At 40.9% G+C, this 17,324-nt stretch overlaps 2 protein-coding genes across 26 annotated transcripts in view; both read right to left on the reverse strand.

Annotated features, from left to right (window-relative positions):
- LOC118372754 (LIM domain kinase 1-like) overlaps nucleotides 1–467 on the reverse strand; it is an 89,317-nt gene extending 88,850 nt beyond the window's left edge. The window contains exon 1 of the mRNA XM_052467573.1: nucleotides 213–467. Coding sequence (XP_052323533.1) covers nucleotides 213–270 — 58 coding nt within the window. The 5' untranslated portion in view covers nucleotides 271–467. The remainder of the gene's footprint in view (nucleotides 1–212) is intronic.
- A 307-nt stretch (nucleotides 468–774) lies between these two features.
- Nucleotides 775–17,324, reverse strand: part of LOC118397402 (elastin-like) — a 98,551-nt gene continuing 82,001 nt past the window's right edge. For 24 of the 25 annotated variants that reach the window (XM_052467584.1, XM_052467599.1, XM_052467578.1 and 21 more), the window contains 4 exons: nucleotides 17,057–17,149; nucleotides 13,398–13,442; nucleotides 2,769–2,837; nucleotides 775–2,634 (listed from right to left, as the gene is read on the reverse strand). In XM_052467584.1, the coding sequence (XP_052323544.1) occupies nucleotides 2,585–2,634; nucleotides 2,769–2,837; nucleotides 13,398–13,442; nucleotides 17,057–17,149 (257 nt within the window). In that variant the 3' untranslated portion in view covers nucleotides 775–2,584. The remainder of the gene's footprint in view (nucleotides 2,635–2,768; nucleotides 2,838–13,397; nucleotides 13,443–17,056; nucleotides 17,150–17,324) is intronic. The other variant, XM_052467583.1, reaches the window with a different exon arrangement.

Genomic DNA, 17,324 nt, shown 5'->3' on the forward strand with positions numbered 1-17,324 from the left:
AAAAACACCATAACACAATGTATCTATTGTTTATTGTGTATGGTGTGCATGGATGGTGTCGTTTATTATGAATTCAATGGAGCATGTCTGTTCTCGAGCGCGGAAGGATGCACTGCGCTCGCTCTAATAACATCTCCCGCCCTCACACATGCTTCAAGGCATCCGCTATCATGGTTCCAGAGAAAAACTGCGTATCGAAAACTTAAACTCACCTTCCTCCTCTCCCATACGTTCGTCCTTCCAGTCACAACAGAGCAGCATCAACCTCATTCACTCTCCGATTCCGGGCTCTATGAGAGCCTGACTCTGATGAACAGATAACCGGTCTCACTTCGACCAAAGCCCCGCTATTCGTGGTGTGTGTTTATGAAGCTGGATAGACTAGATCCTCACAGCTGGATACTACTTCGATTCATTCGATGAGGAGAGAATGGGCGATTTGAAACAGTCAGGCTGGGGGACCCGAAAATATGGGTTGGCCAACCGACAACAATCCCTGGAAATTTGGTCTGCGTAGCACAATCAAAAGCAACTGAGGGCAGAGAGACGAAGCGATGCGCAATGCACCCATCACAGAAATAGGAGATGTATCAGAATAGCTGTATTAGAATAGTCATCTAGTCTATGAGAGCATGCTGGAATAGGCTAGTTGCAGTAAAAGTGTACATTCAGACATGTTAAAGTTCCTAAATAATATTTGAGCCATTGATTCATTTTGATATGTTAGTGCAGTTTGGGTGCAGGTGGAAAAAAGCGGATACCTGGGCACAAAAGTGTATTTATTAACCATTTTATTTCGTTATTTTACTTAAGCAAATAAAATGCCGGGATTACCGGGAACAAGTCACATGTGCGTCATGAAAATGTGAAAGTGCAAAACCCCATCGTTCATCCGTTTTTACCATTTAAATAAGATGAATACTATCCCACCGCATGGAAGACACGGTGCGGCGTGCCCCGGATCCGAGCGGCTCACACACAGTTCAGAAAAAACCCTACGGGTAGGCTACAATAACTGAAGCGAGTGAGAGTCATGATAACCTAGGGCAATTACTACAACATACAGTCCACACAATCCCTAAAGATTAATCGTAGTGTAACTTCATAACAGAGTGAATCCATCTTTGGTCAGTAATGTCTAGTGAGTCTTATTCAACTATAACTAACTCAAGTAAAGAGTGAAATGGGAGCTCACTCTCACAATTTACACAGACTAGGGGAAGCCTACACACAGACACATATTAAAAAAGCCCTTACATATACAGTATAACAATTCTCATCAGTGATTAAATGCATTACCCAAATATATATTTTTTTAACAAACAGGTTTTGCCTTATTCAAGATTACACAAATATGGTGATAGTCTACTTTCATGAGCGGAAACATTTGAAACTTGAATAATGAGGGACAACTTGCATAAATGAAACTATAACTGCATGTGAAACTAGAATGATTTCAGATATGCATAACATTCTAGGCACTTAATCTAGCACAGCAGAAAAATTATACGTAATTAATAAAACAAAATGTTCAATTCATACATACATAATGTACAATACATGCCAGAGCAGTATCGAAAGAATTTCAGTTTTACTTTTACATTTTTGTAAAACTAAAAACATTCAAATCACATAAAAAAACAAAAACACTGTTTCAAAGGTCTTGGGTACAAACCAACACAATGTATGCTATGAATATCACTCAAGATATCACCTACAAATCTTTTGAACACCTTTGGATTGATTGTCATCAGCTTTACCACATTCAGAGCAACACCTGCTCATCATACTTCACAAGTTTGTCAGAAATCAAGGTAAGAAGGCTACTTACACCATGGCCCTTAAAATATAGTCAAAGTTGAAGCAGGCAGATGAACTGTGAAACCTGTGCCCACACACACACATGCTAAGCCACTGCTATTTCACCCAGGGATATAAATAGCAGCAGAGATGATAGAAAGCCAGAGGAGGCAGTTCTGAAGATACATGGCCAAAGTTTATCAGCACTTTACTAACAACACTCCTTGAAGCTCACCCCTTGGTTTGACATGTCAGTATGCGAAGAGCTCCAACTTTGGTACACACAGACACTAAGCACATGGAGAGGGATGTACAGTTACAGGAATGGTGCTGGTTTTTACTTGGAGCACTTCTCTGCATTCAAAGCATGCTTAATGGCTCTAGTTGGATAATCTTTCATATTCTCCTATATACCCAAACATCTCTGGCAACATGTGCAAGCTCACAAGCACATAGAGAGACACACAGCCACATATCAACGCCCACACACATGCATGCACACACACACACTTGGTAACTACTAAAAGGGGAGCATCACAGGCATGTCAGTAAGAGCTGATGAACACCACGAACAATGATAAAGGCACAATCAAAAACACTAAGTCACATCAAATGTGTGCAAAAGTCGGTCGGTGGGTTTGTATAAAAAATATATTGAGTCAAATAAAGTACAACATATCTTTACATACTCTAATGGGGGATTTTGTGCATATAAAATGTACATTCTAGATCATGCAGTAGCACCATTGTTTCTTGAGGTTCAACTTCTTCTGAAGAACACCCTCTACTTCTGCCTTCCACAGTATTTGCTTTGGCATCCAGCAGCAACTCCTCCTGTAGAGAAACAACATTGGAAGAGAGGATATTTTAAATGCATGCATTTGTAAGAGGGTTTGCATTTGTACTTGGTTCGGTATCAGATTTATGTATTTTTTTGGTCACATGCCAGAGTGTGTGTCTTATCGTACCTGGTCTGTAGCCTCCTCCTCCTGCCCCACCAAGGAAGCCCTGGAGTGGGCCATACTTGGCTGCTTTGGCTGCAAAAAAAGTTAGTTAATCACAGGTGTTTTTGTGATCACTAATTATAATTTTTTAAACAGTGTTGGCAAGTCATTTCCTGAGCAGCTTTAACATGTTTTTCTAACCACACTGCACAGATGAGTAAACTTTCTGGAAATATGTTGCTTAACCACAGCAGCCAAGAGCCCCAGGAAGCCTTGTGAGTGAGTTAGCATATGCTAACAGGTTGTCAAACAAGAAAAATGCTAACAGGTTGTATTTGTATTTATTATGGATCTGCTGCCAAAGCAGCAGCTACTCTTTCTGGGGTCCAGCAAAATTATGTCAGTTTATACAATTTTACATTCACAACACACTATGTGCCCTCAGGCCCATACTCCACCACTACCACATATCTACAGTACTAAATCCATGTGTATGTATAGTGCATATATTATCGTGTGTGTGTGTGTGTGTATGTTTGCATGTGTCTTTGCCAATGTTTGTGTTGCTTCACAGTCCCCGCTGGTCCATAAGGTGTTTTTTAATCTGTTTTTTAAATCTAATTTTGCTGCTTGCATCAGTTACTTGATGTGGAATAGAGTTCCATGTAGTCATGGCTCTATGTACAAATGTATGCCTCCCATAGTCTGTTCTGGAATTGGGGACTGTGAAGAGACCTCTTGTGACATTGTTTGTTGGGTAAGCATGGGTGTCCGAGCTGTGTGCCAGTAGTTTAGACAGACAGCTCGGTGCATTCAACATGTCATAAATCTCATAAATAAAAGTAGTGAGGAAGTCAACTTCTCCTCAACTTTCATCCAGGAGAGATTGACAGGCATATTATTAATATTAGCTCTCTGTGTATATCCAAGGGCCAGCCGTGCTGCCCTGTTCTGAGCCCATTGCAATTTTCCTAAGTCCTTTTTTGTGGCACCTGACCAAATGACTGAACAGTAGTCCAGGTGCGACAAAACTAGGGTCTGTAGGACCTGCCTTGTTGATAGTGTTGTTAAGAAGGTAGAGCATCACTTTATTATAGACAGACTTCTCACCATCTTAGTTACTCCTACTGCATCAATATGTTTTGACCATGACAGTTTACAAACTAGGATTACTCCAAGCAGTTTAGTCATCTCAACTTGCTCAATTTCTATATTATTTATTACAATATTTAATTGAGGTTTTGGGTTTAGTGAGTGTTTTGTTCCAAATACAATGCTTTTAGTTTTAGTAATATTTAGGGCTAACTTATTCCTTGCCACCCACTCTGAAACTAACTGCAGCTCTTTGTTGAGTGTTGCAGTCATTTCAGTCGCTGTAGTAACTGACGTGTATAGTGTTGAGTCATCCTCATACATAGACACTCTGGCTTTACTCAAAGTCTGTGGCATGTTATTAGTAAAAATTGGAAAAAAGCATGGGGCCTAAACAGCTACCCTGGGGAATTCCTGATTCGAACTGGATTATATTTGAGAGGCTTCCATTAAAGTACACCCTCTGTGTTCTGTTAGACAAGTAACTCTATATCCACATTATAGCAGGGGGTGTAAAGCCATAACACATACATTTTTCCAGCAGCAGACTATGATCAATAATGTCAAAAGCTGCACTGAAGTCTAACAAGACAGACCCCACAATCATTTTCTCATCAATTTCTCTCAGCCAATCATCAGTCATTTGTGTAAGTTCTGCACTTGTTGAGTGTCCTTCCCTATAAGCATGCTGAAATTCTGTTGTCAATTTGTTTACAGTGAAATAGCATTGTATCTAGTTTACTAAGGGTTGGTAACAGGCTGATTGGTCGGCTATTTGAGCCAGTAAAGGGAGCTTTACTATTCTTGGGTAGCGGAAGAACTTTAGCTTCCCTCCAGACCTGAGGGCACACGCACTCTAGTAGGCTACAAGACCATGGTGCTCGCCTACGGAGCTGTGAGGGGAACGGCACCTCAGTACCTCCAGGCTCTGATCAGGCCCTACACCCAAACAAGGGCACTGCGTTCATCCACCTCCGGCCTGCTCGCCTCCCTACCACTGAGGAAGTACAGTTCCCGCTCAGCCCAGTCAAAACTGTTCGCTGCTCTGGCCCCCCAATGGTGGAACAAACTCCCTCACGACGCCAGGACAGCGGAGTCAATCACCACCTTCCGGAGACACCTGAAACCCCACCTCTTCAAGGAATACCTAGGATAGGGTAAGTAAGGGTAAGTAATCCTTCTCACCCCCCCCCAACAAGATTTAGATGCAAGTGGCTGTTCCACTGGTTGTCATAAGGTGTATCCACCAATTTGTAAGTCGCTCTGGATAAGAGCGTCTGCTAAATGACTTAAATGTAAATGTAAATGTAGGCTTAAATTGAAGATGTGGCAAATAGGAGTGGCAATATCGTCTGCTATTATCCTCAGTCATTTTCCATCCAGATTGTCAGACCTCGGTGGGTTGTCATTGTTGATAGACACTATTTTTTTCACCTCTTCCACTCGAACTTTACGGAATTCAAAAGTACAATTCTTGTCTTTCATATTTTGGTCCGATATACTTGGATGTGTAGTATCAGCATTTGTTGCTGGAATGTCATCCCTAAGTTTGCTTATCCCAATGAAAAAGTAATTAAAGTAGTTTGTATTATCAGTGGGCTTTGTGATGAATGAGCCATCTGATTAATGAATGAATGAGCCGAGTTGGCTTTTTTCCCAAAAATGTATTTTAAGGTGCTCCAGAGCTTTTTACTATAATATTTTATATAATTTATCTTTGTTTCATAGTTTAGTTTATTTTTATTTAGTTTAGTCACATGATTCCTTAATTTGCAGTATGTTTGCCAATCAGTTGGGCTGCCAGACTTAATTGCCACCTTTTGCCTCATACCTCTCAACTATAGAATTTTTTAATTCCTCATCAATCCAAGGGGATTTAACCGTTTTTACAGTAATTGTCTTAATGGGTGCGTGCTTATTTGTAACTGGTATAAGTAGTTTCATAAATGTGTCAAGTGCAGCGTCTGGTTACAAACCTCATTACAAACCACAGACCAGCAAATTTTGTTTACATGATCAACATATGAATCACTACAAAACTTATTGTATGACCTCATATACACTATATTAGGCCCAGCCTTTGGAACATTGGTTTTCCTAGATATGGCTATTATATTGTGATCACTACATCCTATGGATTTGGATACTCCTTTAAAGCAAATATTTGTAGCATTAGCAAAGATGTGATCAATACATGTTGATGATTTAATTCCTGTGCTGTTTGTAACTACCCCGGTAGGTTGACTGACAACTTGATCCAGGTTGTAGGCACTGGTTACAGTTTGAAGTTTTTTCCTGAGTGGGCAGCTTGATGATAGCCAGTCAATATTTAAATCACCCAGAAAATATACTTCTCTGTTGATATCACATACATTATCAAGCATTTCACACATATTATCCAGACACTGACTGTTAGCACTTGGTGGTCTATAGCAGCTACCCACAATAATTGGTTGGCTAGCCGCATATGCTAAATATAGAGGAGCTATTGATATTCACTTGTGCTGCGACTGCATAGGATGCCCTAAATCGATAGTGTTAATGAATCATTCTTAGCTATTACAAATGTAATGATTTGAACTGCAGGTCTCCTACAGTAGGGGTGCAGGGTGTACTCAGAGGTGTGATCAGTATGTGTCTAATATAATGTGAATAATACTTGATCTATGCACCATAAAGGGGCCTACATTGATGACTTGATGGCATGAGGGCATGATAAGTCATAACAACCAGTCATAATAATTTATGATACTGCATTAGCACAGATTATTGGCAATAGCACATCATTTGGCATTTGTAGATTTTCCATCGTAAATGCGTGAAAGGTTAAAATAGTTATATAAAAACACACCTCCCACCTATGTGAGCAAAAGGCTGACGACTATCTACTAAGTACCAGTCAAAGGTTTGGACATACCCACTCATTCAAGGGTTTTTTCAATTTTTTTGGACTATTTTCTACATTATACAATAATAGTGAAGACATCAAAACTCGGAAATAACACATGGAATCCTGTAGTAACCAAAAAAGTGTTTTAAACAAATCAAAATATTTTTGATTCCTCAAAGTAGCCACCCTTTGCCTTGATGACAGCTTTGCACACTCTTGGCAATCTCTCAACCAGCTTCACCTGAAATTAGTGATGCACCTATATGACATTTTTGGCCGATACCCTGTATCCGATATTGTCCTTGCCAAAGAAATCGATACCGATACCCAATATTTAACATTTTAGCGTCCTTTTAAGCATTCTAGTACAGTTAAATAGTTAACACACACACACCCAGCGCTCTAAGGCACTGCATCTCAGTGCAAGAGGCATCACTACAGTCCCTGGTTCGAATCCAGGCTGTATCACATCCGGCCGTGATTGGGAGTCCCATTGGGTGGCGCACAATTGACCCAACGTCATCCGGGTTTGGCCGTCAATGTAAATAAGAATTTGATCTTAATGGTGGTCGGACCCATCTATGTGAAGCTTGCCACAATAAGGATTAGCCACAATAGTGGACTGTGGTTAGCCTTCAAAATAAAAGTATGGCATAATTCTACTATTTGTATTCATTTGCAACACTGTCAATGACATACCTTTGAAGGCAAAACGTAAATTCCACTGTTGTGCCTAATCCTTATTGTGGCTAGCTTCACAACACATAACTAAGTCCGGTCGAGCCTCAATAGCCAGATGACACTAGCTGGTTGCTTACAACATTAGCTATGGGCAACAGGGTTAAGTAACTGGCTAGCTATTCATTTTCATGAACTGAAGTTCAATTTCAATAGGCGAACAACAAGTGACAATCTAGCTAATACTTACTCACAAGGATTCCTAAATCATTGCGAAGAATAATGAAAAGGACTGCAGTTTCTACTGGTCATTGTTTTCAGGCTGGTTGTATTGGTGCTAGCTAGGTACCAAGCTAAAGCTACCTACTCCAGAAGTTGCGGTCGAACAAATTATGCTTAATTATCAACGCGGTATTGTAAACACATCGTTCATGACCGGTATTTGCTTGTTTGCAGACTTTTTTGTATAGCTTTGCCAGTGCTACTATATATTTTTTGACATGCAAAGACCCAAACGGCATTCCATAGTATGTGTGTCTTGAAGATAATAGCAGTGGCACTATTACTGTATAACTCCGGTAGAACAACATCGGAAAAATAGCGCACTTGGTAGTGTGTACCGGTGCTCGACCAGTCGGCGAAAGCCAACATCACCCACGACAGAGAACGGTTGAGTGTCAAGGGCAAAGAATTCCATTATCTTGGCCTTAAAGGATTTCGCCTTTTGAAAATTGAAATTTTCTTACTCTTTCAAATGACTGCTCGACTTGTTGACTGCTCGGTCAACACAGCAGCCATTGTGGGCTAGGTTATGAATGCTGTGTTGCACGTGTAGCGCAACATTTTATGTGGCGTCATTACAGCACGTACCTACGTTATATAGGTATGCACATCAGCTTTGACATCGGTGTTGCACATCGGCGTTAAAGTAGACATCGGCCGATACCGATGTTGGCATTTTTAGCTAATATCGCCCAATTCCAATATGTTCACCGATATATTGTGCATCCCTACCTGAAATGCTTTTCCAACAATCTTGAAGGAGTTCCCACATATGCTCAGCACTTGTTGGCTGCTTTTCTTTCACTCTGCGGTCCAACTCATCAAAAAAACATCTCAATTGGGTTGAGGTCGGGTGATTATGGAGGCCAGGTCATCTGATGCATCACTCCATCATTCTCCTTCTTGGTCAAATTCCCTTACACAGCCTGGAGGTGTGTTTTGGGTCATTGTCCAGTTGGGAAAAAAATGATAGTCCCACTATGCGCAAACCAATTGAGATGGGGTATCGCTGAAGAATGCTGTGGTAGCCCTGCTAGTTAATTGTGCCTTGAATTCTAAATAAATCACAGACAGTATCACCAGCAAAGCAACCCCACACCATCACACCTCCTCCTCCATGCTTCACGGTGGAAACCACACATGCGGAGATCATCCATTCACCTACTCTGCGTCTCACAAAGACAGCGGTTGGAACCAAAATTATCAAATTTGGACTCATCAGACCAAATGACAGATTTCCACCGGTCTAATGTCCATTGATTGTGTTTTTTGGCCCAAGCAAGTCTCTTCTTATTATTGGTATCCTTTAGTAGTGGTTTATTTGCAGAAATTCGACCATGAAGGCCTGATTGACACAGTCTCCTCTGAACAGTTGATGTTGAGATGTCTGTTACTTGAAATCTGTGAACCATTTATTTGGGCTGCAATTTGAGGGGCAGTTAACTCAAATGAGCTTGTCTTCTGCAGCAGAGGAAACTCTGGGTCTTCCTTTCCTGTAGCGGTCCTCTTGAGAGCCAGTTTCATCATAGTGCTTGATGATTTTTGCGACTGCACTTAAAGAAAATGTTCTTGAAATGTTCCGGATTGACTGACCATGTCTTAAAGTAATGATGGACTGTAATTTCTCTTTGCTGATTTCAGCTGTTCTTGCCATAATATGGACTTGGTCTTTTACCAAATAGGGCTATCTTCTGTATACCACCCCTACCTTGTCACAAAACGACTGATTGGCTCAAACACATTAAGGAGGAAAGAAATTCCGCAAAGTAACTTTGAACAAGGCACACCTGTTTATTGAAATGCATTCTGAGTGACTACCACATGAAGCTGGTTGAGAGAATGCCAAGAGTATGCAAAGCTGTCATCAATGCAAAGGGTGGCTACTGTGAAGAATTTCAAATGTAAAATAGATTTTGATTTATTCAAAACTCTTTTGGTCACTACATGATTCCATATATGTTATTTCATAGTTTTGATGTAGAAAAGAGTAGAAATAAAGAAAAACCCTGGAATGAGTAAGTGTGTCCAAACTTTTGACTAGGACTGTAGCTGAAAAAGTGGATTCTGATTAGACAAAAACAGTAATACCTTATTTACATAAGTATTCAAACCACTTGCACTTACTTCCATTGTGAAGCCATTTCCGGTCACAACTTGCAGACTTGTTTACATTGTGCATCCCGCAAAGGCGGAGGTGTTGCTAACATTTACGATAGCAAATTTCAATTTACAAAAAAAAAATTACGTTTTTGTCTTTTGAGCTTCTAGTCATGAAATCTATGCAGCCTACTCAATCACTTTTTATAGCTACTGTTTACAGGTCTCCTGGGCCATATACAGCGTTCCTCCTTGAGTTCCCTGAATTCCTATCGGACCTTGTAGTCATAGCAGATAATATTCTAATCTTTGGTGACTTTAATATTCACATGGAAAAGTCCACAGACCCACTCCAAAAGGCTTTCGGAGCCATCATCGACTCAGTGGGTTTTGTCCAACATGTCTCTGGACCCACTCACTGTCACAATCATACTCTGGACCTAGTTTTGTCCCAGGGAATAAATATTGTGGATCTTAATGTTTTTCCTCATAATCTTGGACTACCGGACCACCATTTTATTACTTTTGCAATTGCAACAAATAATCTGCTCAGACCCCAACCAAGGAACATCAAAAGTCGTGCTATAAATTCACAAACAACACAAAGATTCCTTGATGTCCTTCCAGATTCCCTCTGTCTACCCAAGGACGCCAGAGGACAAAAATCAGTAAACCACCTAACTGAGGAACTCAATTTCACCTTGCGCAATACCCTAGAAGCAGTTGCACCCCTAAAAACTAAAAACATTTCTCATAAGAAACTAGCTCCCTGGTACACAGAAAATACCCGAGCTCTGAAGCAAGCTTCCAGAAAATTGGAACGGAAATGGCGCCACACCAAACTGGAAGTCTTCCGACTAGCTTCGAAAGACAGTACCGTGCAGTATCGAAGAGCCAACTTAATTGAGGAAAATAAGAACAATCCGAAATTCCTTTTTGATACTGTCGCAAAGCTAACTAAAAAGCAGCATTCCCCAAGAGAGGATGGCTTTCACTTTAGCAGTGATACATTCATGAACTTCTTTGAGGAAAAGATCATGATTATTAGAAAGCAAATTACGGACTATCCGGTGTCCTGTGTGAATTTAAGTATGCTCTCTCTAATTCTCTCTTTCTTTCTCTCTCTCGGAGCACCTGATTTCTGGGACCATGCCTCAGGACTACCTGACATGATGACTCCTTGCTGTCCCCAGTCCACCTGGCTGTGCTGCTGCTCCAGTTTCAACTGTTCTGCCTGTGATTATTATTATTTGACCATGCTGCTCATTTATGAACATTTGAACATCTTGTCCATGTTCTGTTATAATCTCCACCCGGCACAGCCAGAAGATGACTGGCCACCCCACATAGCCTGGTTCCTCTCTAGGTTTCTTCCTAGGTTTTGACCTTTCTAGGGAGTTTTTCCTAGCCACCGTGCTTCTATAGCTGCATTGCTTGCTGTTTGGAGTTTTAGGCTGGGTTTCTGTACAGCACTTTGAGATATCAGCTGATGTACGAAGGGCTATATAAATACATTTGATTTGATTTGACTTGCTATGAGACTCAAAATTGAGCTCAGGTGCATCCTGTTTCCATTGATCATCCTTGAGATGTTTCTACAACTTGGAGTTCACCTGTTGTAAATTCAATTGATTGGACATGATTTGGAAAGGGACAGAACTGTCTGTTTAAGGTCCCACAGTTGACAAGGCATGTCAGAGCAACAACTAAGTGGAGGTCAAAGGAATAGTCTGTAGAGCTCCGAAAAAGGATTGTGTCGAGGCACAGATCTGGGGAAGGGTTTCTGCAGCATGTCCCCAAGAACACAGTGCCCTTCATCATTCTTAAATGGAAGAAGTTTGGAACCACCAACACTCTTCCTAGAGCTGATCAATTGGGGGAGAAGGGAGTTGGTTAGGGGTCACCAAGAACCCGATGGTCACTCTGACAGAGCTTTAGAGTTCCTCTGTGGATATATGAGAACCTTCCAGAAGGACAACCATCTCTGCAGCACTCCACCAATCAGGCCTTTATGGTAGAGTAACCAAACGGATGCCACTCCTCAGTAAAAGGCACATGACAGTCCGCTTGGAGTTTGCCAAAAAGGCACCTAAAGGACTCTGACCATGAGAAACAAGATTCTCTGGTCTGATGAAACCAAGATTGAACACTTTGGCCTGAATGCCAAGCGTCACATCTGGAGGAAACCTGACACCATTCCTATGGTGAAACATGGTGGTGGCAGCATCATACTGTGGGGATGTTTTTCAGTGGTAGGGACTGGGAGACTAGTCAGGATCGAGGGTAAGATGAACAGAGCAAAGTACAGAATGATCCTTGATAAAAACCAGCTCCAGAGTGCTCAGGACATGAGACTGGGGCAACGGCTCACCTTCCAACAGGACAACAACCCTAAGCACACAGCCAAGACAGCGCAGGAGTGGCTTTGGGACAAATCTCTGAATGTTCTTGAGTGGCCCAGCCAGAGCCTGGACTTGAACCCGATCAAACATCTCTAGAGAGACCTGAAAATAACTGTGCAGCAACGCTCCCCATCCAACCGGACAGAGCTTGAGAGGATCTGCAGAGAAGAATGGGCTGTACTCCCCAAATACAGGTATGCCAAGCTTGTATCGGCATATCCAAGAAGACTCGATTCTGTAATTACTGCCAAAAGGGCTTCAACAAAGTACTGAGTAAAGGGTCTGAATACTAATGTAAAATGTAATATTTCAGTTTTTTTATATAAATTAGCCCCAAAAAATAAAAAACTGTTTGTCATTATGGGGTATTGTGTGTAGATTGAAGAGGGGGAAAAAAACAATTGAATCCATTGTAGAATAAGGCTGAAACGTAACAAAATGTGGAAAAAGTTAAGGGGTCTGAATATTTTCAGAAAAAGCACTGTATGCTGAGCAGTTTCTCTCTTGGCAGTGCTAGTATACAGTGGTGTGCTCTTAGCAGACAGAGGAGGCTGGTGGGAGGAGCTATAGGAGAATGGGCTCATTGTAAAGACTATAATGGTATAAATGCAACAGTATCAAACACAAACTTATGGACTCCATTCCAGCCATTACAATGAGCCCATCTTCCTATAGCTTCTCCCACCAACCTCCCCTGGCTCTGCACTACAAATACAGACGGACAGTGACTTGTGAATTTACATTAGGTTAACATCCCAAAGATTTCCATACAATATCAGCACAGCACCACTGGAGTAGGACATCAAATTCTCTAAATCCTGACATGTCATAGGTCTTATTAAACTAGCTCTGAAAAACCTGCCTTACTTTATGAAACATAATCCGACTGTCAGTAATCTTCCCTGTGCTCAGGAAAATTCAGATTATCGGACTTTAGACACTGGTTGGTACACCATCTACACTGACGACAAGTACTCACTGTTCTATCAAACCCCATCCTCTCATCACGTAAGATTATTTGGATGAGATTAGAATGTCATCCTCCGCTAAGAACAGACTGATTATAATAAAACAGGAAATGTACTAGGTGTAACAGAAAATCTGATTATTTCAAGCAAATTTCTCTCCCATGCATTGACTGTGTGGTGTAAGGTTTGACTGAGTAGGAAGACAGATGCCTTACAACAGGGGGAAAAAGGAAGACACCAGTACCTTGTTGAGGAGTCAGTGGTGCCGTCTGGCCTGCTCCATATGCTCCTAGTAGACAGACAGACGTTTAAGAAAAAGTATTTGGAGTTTGGAAGGGATGAGATGATTTTTGCTAAGGGTGTTTCATGTTTAAAATAGCATAATGTAGTAGAATCTTGAAAAACTTTGATCAGAGAGTTTTTGGATAGAGAGTGAGAGAGCTGAAGACCATTTCTTCATTGTGCATTGGAACACACAAAGCAACCAAAGCACACTTAATATAATAATAATAATGTTCAGATAGATAGAACACAACCAATGGAAAGTGGCTGTGTTTTGGTGCGTCATGAACTAGGATGATCAGTATGGGTCTATTCTCAGGACTCTCTCCAAGCAAGTTTAGTCATAAGCACACTATCGATCTGATCAGAAAACAGCAGACATCACATAATCACAAGGTAATTTTCCTCATGTAATGATGAGGTGCTTTGGAAATTACATAATACAATGTACAAAAAAAAACCTTTTGAAGAAAGTACAATTACGGTTTAACATTATCTGATAGAGTATCAACCACATACTTTTACTAATACTGCAGTAGCAAAAGACCATGTTTTGGTCTCATTACTGTCTGTGTAAACCAATAGTAAACAATTAATAGATATCTAGTAAACCTATAGCAAATAGTAAACAAGCACACTGCAAGGGTAAAGCGTTCACTGATGCCAGAAATAACATTCGCCATCTATCTGTTTTGTCGGTGAACAGTCTGCATTTCAGACTAGACAGGAATATGCAGCAGAGCTCATTAAGTCATCCAAAAAACGTTTAATTATTCCCAAGGGTGGTCACACCATTGAGACATCCTGAATTAAATTATGACGTTTAATCATGTCAAGTGTAAGATATTGTAAATGAACAGGCATTTATATGTTAAAAGAAAAAAGCCTCTAATAGAGATTTGGTTCATTTCAGATATAATGCTAGAAATCATCATGTTGCCAGACAAAAGTCAATGACAATTCAAATTAACTCTATATCATCAGTAATAATAGGAATTGGGACATTTCCATTTTAACCTATAAATTGAGGAGGTTACCAGGAGTGTTTGATGTTTTCTGTATACAGTGGGGCAAAAAAGTATTTAGTCAGCCACCAATTGTGCAAGTCCCACTGAAAAAGATGAGAGAGGCCTGTAAGTTTCATCATAGGTACACTTCAACTATGACAAACAAAATGAGAGAAAAAAAAATCCCCAAAATCAAATTTTTCATGAATTTATTTGCAAATTATGGTGGAAAATAAGTATTTGGTCACCTACAAACAAGCAAGATTTCTGGCTCTCACAGACCTGTAACTTCTTCTTTAAGAGGCTCCTCTGTCCTCCACTCGTTACCTGTATTAGTGGCACCTGTTTGAACCTGTTTGAACTTGTTATCAGTATAAAAGACACCTGTCCACAACCTCAAACAGTCAAACTCCACTATGGCCAAGACCAAAGAGCTGTCAAAGGACACTAGAAACAAAATTGTAGACCTGCACCAGGCTGGGAAGACTGAATCTGCAATAGGTAAGCAGCTTGGTTTGAAGAAATCAACTGTGGGAACAATTATTAGGAAATGGAAGACATACACATCCACTGATAATCTCCCTCGATCTGGGGCTCCACGCAAGATCTCACCCTGTGGGGTCAAAATGATCACAAGAACGGTGAGCAAAAATCCCAGAACCACACGGGGGGACCTAGTGAATGACCTGCAGAGAGCTGGGACCAAAGTAACAAAGCCTACCATCAGTAACACACTACGCTGCCAGGGACTCAAATCCTGCAGTGCCAGACGTTTCCCCCTGCTTAAGCCAGTACATGTCCAGGCCCGTCTGAAGTTTGCTAGAGAGCATTTGGATGATCCAGAAGAAGATTGGGAGAATGTCAAATGGTCAGATGAAACCAAAATATAACTTTTTGGTAAAAACTCAACTTGTCTTGTTTGGAGGACAAAGAATGCTGAGTTGCATCCAAAGAACACCATACCTACTGTGAAGCATGAGGGTGGAAACATCATGCTTTGGGACTGTTTTTCTGCAAAGGGACCAGGACGACTGATCCGTGTAAAGGAAAGAATGAATGGGGCCATGTATCGTGAGAATATGGGTGAAAACCTCCTTCCATCAGCAAGGGCATTGAAGATGAAACGTGGCTGGGTCTTTCAGCATGACAATGATCCCAAACACACCGCCCGGGCTACGAAGGAGTGGCTTCGTAAGAAGCATTTTAAGGTCCTGGAGTGGCCTAGCCAGTCTCCAGATCTCAACCGCATAGAGAATCTTTGTGAAGACTTACAGAAAATGTTTGACCTCTGTCATTGCCAACAAAGGGTATATATCAAAGTATTGAGAAACTTTTGTTATTGACGAAATACTTATTTTCCACCATAATTTGCAAATAAATTAATAAAAAATCCTACAATGTGATTTTTCTGGATTTTTTTTTTTTCATTTTGTCTGTAATAGTTGAAGTTCAACTATGATGAAAATTACAGGCCTCTCTCATCTTTTTAAGTGGGAGAACTTGCACAATCGGTGGCTGACTAAATACTTTTTTGCCCCACTGTATGTGTGCAATATTTTGCACCATGCTTGTAAAACATTAACCTGATTTTCATGGTCAAAGCATGGTCAGGGTAGGTATCGGATTCACAGAAGCTACAGTATAAGTGAGAGTAACTAGCATCTAGTGACTACGCCGAGAGAGCGGGTGAGAGAGAGAGAGAGAGAGACTTACATTCCCAGCACCACCTCAATTATTTTATTTTCATAGCCAATTAAGTGCTTAGAGCACTCAATGTTCCCCATCAATTAATTTAATGAGGGGAAACTAAAACAGGTATGGGGAAGTTGGTTGTTCCTTTCAATTGTTTCTAGATCTGTTCCCCTCTCTCTTTCTCTCCCAGAGGTTAGCTCTAATACCAAAGCAACAGGCCTGAGGGCTGCATGTCTGTCTGTCATTCTGGGTTACCTGTCTGTTGACAATTCAGCTTTATAGTCCACCTCCTGATCCAGGCAGAAATGGGGTGAACATGGGCAGTTAAAGAGCCACCAGCACGTGGAGTAAGGTTTAATTTTTGTTGTTTCGATTTGTTTTGTCAGTACAGCGGGAAATGTAGAGAGGGAGACAGATAGTAGGGGCATAGACAGAGGGTAGCCGAGACAAGGCTCAAACCCCTGTCACCAGGGGGCAAACAATATGTGGTCCAGATAACGGATCAGGTTCATTTACATCTATTATCTTGATGGTTATGTTGAGTGGCTAGCTTATTTGACCTTGATATAACTGTTGGCGACTATTTCTCAGTATTTAATTCAGTTTGCAAAATGATGTCAAGTTTGCCAAAAGTCTAAACTTATGGCCAATCGACACTTTTCTACATTTACTGTAAGTGAATGATTGGCACATGCTTACAAAGGGGAACTCAAACTCCTGAAGTGAATGCCCTTGCTTCCTCTGTCCTCCCTGGACAGTAAAGATTAACAGATATTAACAACTATCAACTTGGTTCTACTCTAAGCTCTTTTTGTTCTACTTTTATCTTCATAGTTCCTGGGTCAAAACATCCCATTTTCTATAAAAGTATACTGTACACACACTGCATCTGATTTTCACAGATCGAGGTTCTACACGTTACCTGGGTAGGGTTGCAGTGGGTAGCCGCCACCTTGCTGTGGGTAACCCCGTTGTTGTGGGTAGCCACCTCCGTAACCTGGGAACACACCAGCACCTGCAAGGGTAACACAGCAAAAATGTACAAAACAACAACTACAAACACAACAACACTATACGTATTCATTGTATACATTTAGTCTACATTTAGCTAGGGTTACATACCCTACTGTAGCTTTGGCCACAGACTCAACTTATGCATTACTTTTTTCTTAACAATCAGCCCAGAACAC

This window comes from Oncorhynchus keta, chromosome 18, assembly GCF_023373465.1.
Source record: "Oncorhynchus keta strain PuntledgeMale-10-30-2019 chromosome 18, Oket_V2, whole genome shotgun sequence".
Lineage (NCBI taxonomy): Eukaryota > Metazoa > Chordata > Actinopteri > Salmoniformes > Salmonidae > Oncorhynchus > Oncorhynchus keta.